This window comes from Tachysurus fulvidraco, chromosome 3, assembly GCF_022655615.1.
Source record: "Tachysurus fulvidraco isolate hzauxx_2018 chromosome 3, HZAU_PFXX_2.0, whole genome shotgun sequence".
Taxonomy (NCBI): domain Eukaryota; kingdom Metazoa; phylum Chordata; class Actinopteri; order Siluriformes; family Bagridae; genus Tachysurus; species Tachysurus fulvidraco.
In genome coordinates, this window is record NC_062520.1 from 19,047,976 (window position 1) to 19,056,191 (window position 8,216).

General features: G+C 37.4%; 1 protein-coding gene across 1 annotated transcript; it reads left to right on the plus strand.

Annotated features, from left to right (window-relative positions):
* The first annotated feature begins 1,782 nt into the window (after positions 1-1,782).
* Positions 1,783-3,809, plus strand: wu:fj39g12 (C-type natriuretic peptide-like). Its single transcript, XM_027149736.2, has 3 exons — positions 1,783-2,226; positions 2,820-2,963; positions 3,139-3,809. Exons 2-3 carry the CDS (start codon positions 2,865-2,867, stop codon positions 3,436-3,438), a joined length of 399 nt encoding a protein of 132 aa, XP_027005537.1. The 5' UTR covers positions 1,783-2,226; positions 2,820-2,864; the 3' UTR covers positions 3,439-3,809.
* Positions 3,810-8,216: the final 4,407 nt, after the last annotated feature.

An 8,216-nucleotide genomic window follows, 5' to 3' on the forward strand; every position in this document is an offset into this window, starting at 1 on the left:
TTACTTGAGTGTTGTGCCACAGCTTGGCCAGACAAGATCACCCCCATTGCAGGTCCCTCAGTCCCTCCCTTACTATCTGTCTGTCACTTGTTCTTTCTTTCCCTGTAACTCAAAGCTATTTTACTCAAAAAAATGCATTCAACTTTGTGCTCTCCTGCCCTTCAGTAGGTCTCTTGTCCTCTCTTCCACCTGCACACTAACACAGAAATGATCCAGCCCACACACATCCATGCATGACACCTTCCGCTTTTTTTTTTATTGTCCCTGCCCACAGAGCTGGAACACACACATATTCATACACACTTCACCTTCACTGCTCTCTCTCCCTCACTTTGAGGTGAAGCTCGAGTGCATTCCGGCAGCCTATTGCCATCCCTTCATATTTTATATTTCATCTCATCTCTCTGTTCGCCCACCCGTCCTCCTACTCACATTTTCTCTTTTGTCTTTCACTTTCACTCTTTCTCTCACTCGAGTGACAACCCAAGAGCGTTACACAGACCAATTACTCTTCTGCAGTCTTGGCGAGGGTGTAATGTAAAGTATAGGTACCTTCTGCTGCCAACCACTGGCAAAACGTCATTGTAGAATGGAGTAAAGCTGTGAGAGTTAAGTGTGTGTGTTTACACGCAGTTTCTGTTAGAGCAAAATAAGCAAATGTTATCATCCTCCCAGGATTTTTGAAGTGATTAAATTGACTATTTCTTTGTGTCCTCACCAAAGGCAGGAGCTGTGGAACGCTTAGTAACTTCACCCTTGGAAACAATAAAGCATGGTTAATAGTGTTGAGAGCAGTAATATCTGACAGCAGAGTGTAGGTATGAAAATGAGTTTGCGCTGTTGGCCAGCAGTGGCAGCAGCTGTCTGCAGAGCAGAGCTATTCTTCACTAGGAGAGAGAGAGAAGGAGACAGGGTACACAACCGTAAAAACACCAACCTGATCAAACAGCAGAGACATTCACTGAACTTGAGCTCCTTTACAAAGCCAGAGATGTGTGTTTGTGTGGTCCACATAGACCGATAGAACTGTGTGTTGCTGTTTTACTGGCATCTATGAATGTATTCATTTATATACTATACTTCATTTATGAGTGTGTTGTCATATCCTTTACACGTGTGTGTGTGAGTGTGCTTAAGTGTTTGCCTGCGCTGCATGAGTGTTGGCGCTTCTCGAGTTCTAGGAGGCCGAGGGGGAGCTGCAAGCAGATGGCACTGGCAGATTGTTACTCTTAGTAAGAAAAACCATAGGAACAACAGAAAAGAGTAAGAAATACGGGAAAAGAATAGAGAAAATGTTTGAGTTAGACACAGAGAAAAAACTAGTGAATGTTCAGCACAGACAGCAGATACACTTGGGGCCACTTGGGCACATCATGATGTTCCTTATGATTATACATACTGTGCTCTCACTAGAAAGGCGAAACTGTATTTTACTGTAAACTTCAGTATTTTGGGATGTATACCTGATACAAATGTGTGTTTTCAAATATGTTGCGTTCAAACCCAAAAGATTAAAGGACAAAATGAGGCTTTGATTACCAAATGTTTAGAGATGGGAAAAGTATTAAAGATGTGTTGGCATTTGTTCAGCAGTCATAACTCTGCACCAGGATGGGGTATGTTTGGCAACCAGAACACAGCATGGCAAACAGAGGGAAGTTAAAAAGCGACAATAGACGGATGAGGAATGAAAAAGGGTGACATCATTTTGGAGAGGAGGAGAAAGAGGACCAGCTCTTGTTGTGTGTTTATGTGTGTTTATTCAAGCATGGGCTCATAACAAAGGGTCAAGGTGTTCTTTCTAAATGATGTGGACACAGTGCAGGCAGCATCCACAAGATGGACCTACCGAATATCAAATAAATATCTCTTCCGTCACCTGCAGAATGACAAGGCAATGAATGGTGTGTGGGTTTCTGTGTCTGTTTGAGGGGAGGCAAAAGTGTGTGTTTTGGGGGAATGGTCAGAGTTAATACACATCCCATCAATATATAGGAGACACTATTGACACACTTCTTTAACTCACACACACACCACACAGAGCTCACACTATAAATCAAGTTCTGAGGGAGAGAGCGAGAGCAAAGGAGGAGGAGAGAAAAGGATGCTCATAGCAGGTGCCAAATATTGAGGGAGTCGAGAGCAAGAGAATCAGACGTGAGTGTGAGGATGGAGCAGAGCTCTCACTGAACATTCAGCCACAGGTTTTCATACAGTCAGTCTCTGGTAAGTAACTCTTTTTTTCTTTCTTTTGGAATAGTATCTATTAAAAAATTCTGCTAAATCAAAATGTTTACTTATAATAGCAAATTATTTGACAGTTTGGAATTAACAAAAAAGTAAGCTTTTTTCCCCACATAATTTCATAATTTTACTTATTTTACTCTTTATGTATATAAAGTATATAAGATAAAACTATAGTATATTAAAAACTAATATGTTGCTATAATATGTTGCTAAATATAATAAATATTAATTCATTATATATTAATCGACTTTTTATTTTTACTGGAACAACAATTACACACTACTACTAACTTGCATAACTATAACTAATAAACTAATAAAAATATTTTTTCATGTGAGCCTTAGAGCTTATGACTAACAACATTCAGCACATATGAAATACCAGTCATAACAGCACAGTAAAATGATTAAAAACAGGAGCAATCATACTAAAACAATTCCCTAAATAGTTTTAAAATCTGATCTTGCAATTAAACTGCTGAAGTTTTAGATGTTTCTGTGAGACTATATGAGAAAATGACGTGCTGTATGTAAACATTCTTAATGAAATTAAATGTATTGTGTTCCTTTAGGTTTTTTTAAAAGTCTGTGTTTTTGGGCTCGTGTGTCTCTGCTCCATGATGCTGTGCTCTGCTGTTCTGGCAGTGCTGCTCTTGCTGGCACCACTGAAACCCAGCCACAGCCGAAGTCTGCACACCCCCAACCGGGCCATGCAGGTAGGCAGACTCATACATCTCTACTGGCTGTGAGATGTAGGGGAACATTAGTGCATTATTATAACCAGCATGCTGTCTGATTTTGGATTTTAGATCTAAGACAAAATCTAAGAAAATTAGTTTGCTAGTTCAATCGTAAAATAAAAAGCTGTTTCATTCATGTTTCCTACTAAAGGTCATCGAGCAGTTCCTTGAGCGTTACAATGACCTTTTGACCCTAGATGACCTGGATAATCTCACGAGTGACCAATCAGAAGAGCCAGTACAGGTCTTTAATTCTGGCGTAAAAGTTGCAGAAAATCCAAAATGGATTGATATACCTGTGCAGAATGAAAACTCCTTGGTCCGTCTTCTCAAGGGAGCTCTGGCCACTCAAAAGCGAGCTTTGTCAGACCGGTCTCGGAGGGGTTGGAACCGAGGCTGCTTTGGCCTGAAGCTAGACCGAATCGGATCTATGAGTGGCCTTGGCTGCTAATGACAAACAGAGGGACAAAGAAATGGCTTTTAAGAGTCAAGTAGATGTTCTTCATAGAGGCAGTCTAAAGTCAGTTTCACTCATCTAAGTGGTGTTGTTCTCTTACAGTTTCTTTCGATATTTTTTCCCATTTCACAGAGGTGATATGTTGTCATACTGTGTTGTAAATTGTTTATTATAAAGTGCTGTAACTTTAGTGATTCTAGTTCTGTGTTACTCTGATGGTAGGGGAGTGCAAATATGTTTTGAGTACTTTTGTTTGTGTTGTTAGATAATACGAATTGTATTAGATCATATATATATATATATATATATATATATATATATATATATATATATATATATATATATATATATATATTCACACACACCCATGAACTGTATTTAATACTGTTTTGAAGGATATGCATGAGCAAGACTAACAGTTCAACATTATGTTTGTGTATATTTGGCATGAATAAAGGAGATAAATGTGTTAAATATCTGCATTGTTCCATGTATTACATTTCTTTTCATGCACCACTGGACAGAGCAGTGATACGCAGTTGTAAACATGTCCTGTCTTTGCTATTTCTATGCCCACACTAGTAAAAAAGAGGGAAATTTCACCACCTCTGTTTTATGTTACTCTGCCTCAATCTATATGTGACAATCTGTGCGCATGTATCTAATTACCTTATATGTCATATCTTTATGCTAATAATAAACTTACTAGGGGATACCACACTGAAACTGTGAGAGAAAGATGTGAATATTTTCTGGTATCTAGCACCATTTTTTTCTACAAAGCCACACAAATGTATCCTTTAGTCCAAAAAGACTGGAATTCAGACCACATCATTCCACAATGAGCTGTTCATTCCATACTAATGTGCATCAGTGATGTATTTCATGGTACACATATTTTTGGTGCTGATATACCCACAAGCACTGAGTTTCTCATTGGATACCGCATGAGAAAGATTTCCATTTTTTTTTTTTTATACATTTTTTTTTATTTCTTGCCAGTAATTCTTTTCACTTTGCATATTTGTGTGGGCACAAGGATTATGGGTATATTCATCTCTGTTAAATCCGTTACATATCAGCACTAAATGTCACTCAGGCTCAAAGTCACTGATGTAAGGCATCGACTGTCTTCTGTATATCTCTTATTCTTAGCCAGTTTGTGTAAAACTGCATTAAACATTCAGTCACGTCAGATCGCTTCTCCATACCCCAGGCACACCTGCTTTTTATGATATGTTTGATAGTCTCATGTGAGTCTCTAAGATTCTAGGGGAGTGTGACCTGACTATTAACCACACAGCTCGATAAATTATATATTACGGTATATAAATATGCAAATATTTCATTACTTTATTATTTCTGTAGTGAAATATGTAATCAACATTGGGAAGTATTTTTCTTTATCGCCACCACTTTTCTCCACTACTTAATATGTCACAGTGACCTTATCAAATCACAATAGAAATGCAAGATTTGTTAGAGCTTAAATGGACAAAGGGTTTTTTTTCCAATTCAGTGTTTATTACCATTAAGTTGAAGGAATGACACATTGAAAGTGAATAATTACTGGAGTAAAATAGCCAGTTAGAGAGGCCATTACAAAACATCTGAGGAATAAATACGTAAAAAAAATGTAAAACCTGGGGGGCACGGTGGCTTAGCACGTTTGCCTCACACCTCCAGGGTTGGGGGTTCGATTCCTGTCTCTGCCTTGTGTGTGTGGAGTTTGCATGTTCTCCCCGTGCCTTGGGGGTTTCCTCCGGGTACTCCGGTTTCCTCCCCCGGTCCAAAGACATGCATGGTAGGTTGATTGGCATCTCTGGAAAAATTGTCTGTAGTGTGTGATTGAATGAATGAGTGTGTGTGTTTGTGTGCCCTGCGATGTTAAATAATGCTGTTGGACTATTTTTCATCTTTCTAAAATATAGTATATATATCTTTTCAAAAAACATTTTTTTGTCTTTCTTTAGACAAATATTGATCATCAATTAGCCATAATCACAAAGTATTTTAAACCAGTCAAGTACACTAGTAAATATGATGAAATTTTTTGTAGAGATACTGAGACTTAGTTGCACACTAACAATTAGAAAAATCACTGCATCTTGTATCAAAGGAAACAGTTTTAAATGGATTAATTGCTTTAATGGGTGCAAATGTGATTAACAGTAAATTCAACACAGTTACAGTAACGTCTTTGGGGAGGTGTAAAATTGCTTTCCTCACTCAACTGCCGTTGTGGCTTTAATTAAATCCCTGGAATGACTTGGTAGTGAAACTGCAATAAGGTATGTAGCATAATCACTGATAAAATAACAAAAAATGCTTTATACTTCAAAATAGAAATATTTCATTCATCTACTTAATTTGGCCTCATAAACAAAATTTTCAAATTCTCTATTACTATTTATTACCTAAGTATTCTATAATTTTGATTATATTAAATTTGATATGTTTCATTATAAAAAAAGATCTGAAAGGTCGACATTTGTTCACTTCTTGTGTAATTTACACTTTTTCTTCTGGCTCCTTTTAAAGTAAAGATTATCCACATTATTAAGACCTAAAGGCAGTTTCAGTCACCACTAGGTGGCACAGTTTCTAAATTTCAAAACTGCTCCAAACCTGTCTGGACTGCACTTTATCCACAGCAAGACACTGAACTCTGAGCTTTCGTGAACAAAACTTAGATAACAAACACAAGGCTCCAGAACTAACAGTTAATCTATAACACACTCAAATACACAGACTAGATAAAACATAAAACTGACAAGGCATAAATAAAGAATCGGTTGCATTTATCAGTGAAATGTAACTTGAAAGGCAACTTGTTACAGGAAAATAGGGTAATAATAATGGTAATCTCATCTGACATATGCACTGAGAGACTTCCATTTAATACATGTCTGATCTCATTGAACTCGTTTGCTTCAGTTGTCATTGAGCAAGGTGCCTGGATCCAAACACTCTAGTGGAGCAGATAGCTGCATATATAAAGGGTGTGGGGTCGGCCTTTGGGTATTTGATTATTTATAGCTTGGCCCTGGCCTCTCTCCAGCATATTCTGCATAGAAGAGGGAATGGGGAACCAGAACACACAAAATGCACGTTAACATACAAGAGCAAACCTCTAACCAATAGCCAATGCAATTTATTTGTACCAGAAATGAAAAGAATGTGCTTTATGAGTTATAAAATAGATCTCTGTTTCAGCTGCATGGGCCTGAATTATATTCTAAATAACATATTTCAGAAAGGTAGATCTATTTCGATTGAGTGGGTGTTGATTTACATATAAGCTTTTAAAATTATTCTTTCTGGATTTTTAAGTCCTGGATTTAAAATGCTAATATGAATCCATATGTAACCACATGCGAATTGTAGGACTATTGTCTTAGATGCAAACTTGTGTTTCCCCTTTATAGCTGTTCCTATATACAACCTGGCTATGGAAAATATGTTGATGTCTGCAATATATGTGTAGGTGTATGGTAGAGGTGAAACTTCAAGTGTTTTGCCAATACAAGAAAGTTATCACAGTGTAGAAATAGGAATGCACATTTCACTTTGATCCATCCTGGCAACTTTGCATGCTTGTACATCACATACAGAGCTATTTCTGTAACGCAGCTAATCTAACATTTGTTGATTGTCATTTCTTTCATGTTTTAAACGAAACCACATTTTTAATGCTCATTTTTGTGAGATTCACTTCAAATTTTATTGGTCATAAATTGAAGATTTACTCTATGGTATGTTTCAGGGTTGGTTGATTGAAATGTGACAAAACAAGGATCAGATTCTTTCAGCTTGCCTCAAGGGAGGCTGATGAATGCTGTCAGATTCAAATCTGTCATTAACCTGATGAGTTAAAAAAGGGAGTTCAGTGGCTGAGTTCATTAGGTTAGGTGTGATCTAGGTCTTACTAGTTAGTCTGTTATTTAACACACCATACAGTTTGGGTTTGACCTTTTCCTGATCTGTGACCTTAAGACCATTGAGTGAAGCCAAAAGGCAGAGGGTTTACAGTGGAGGCCTTGTCAGCACAAACATAAGCACAGCAACTTCAGAGGACACGTTAAAACACCTGTGGAACAAATACAGTTCATTGCAGACAGATTAACATTCTATGCATGACTTTAATTCATTTCAATCAAACATATTCTACCAATTCAATACAATTTTATATTAACTTAATTAGTGTACCAACTGATATGTTGATTTTTTTTCTCAAGTACCATAAAGGAGGCTTACTATCAATGCAATGATCAATTGTGCAAAATATTTAAGGATATTTTATAATAGCACATGCACAGTGAAATTAAGATCACAATTACTCTATATGATTATTTTTCTTTAAATCTTATACATGAACTGCATGTAGCTGATACATTCAGGTACTCCACTGCATGTTCACTGACAGAAGGCTCACCAGGACACATCTCGCAGAGACAACCGTATGAGCCTCCATGCACACTCACAGAGTCGAGGGCAGGGATGGAGACATGCAAGTGAAGGAGGGATGGCTGATTAAAAGTGAAGGGTCATGGTCTTTCTGGTAAATGTCACCCACTCACGTTGAGAGTGATTTGATCCCTTGCTTCAGCTCTCTTTCAGTGTCTGTTTGAAGCTTGTGAGAAGGTCAAAGTTAGACAAGCAAGCTCATTTCAAATTGCTCTCTCTGAAGACTGATTTGATGTGACCAGTCAGAGTTGTTTCCTTTTTTAAATTCCTTGGATATTAGTTTCATACTTTTGTATAAAAGTCAC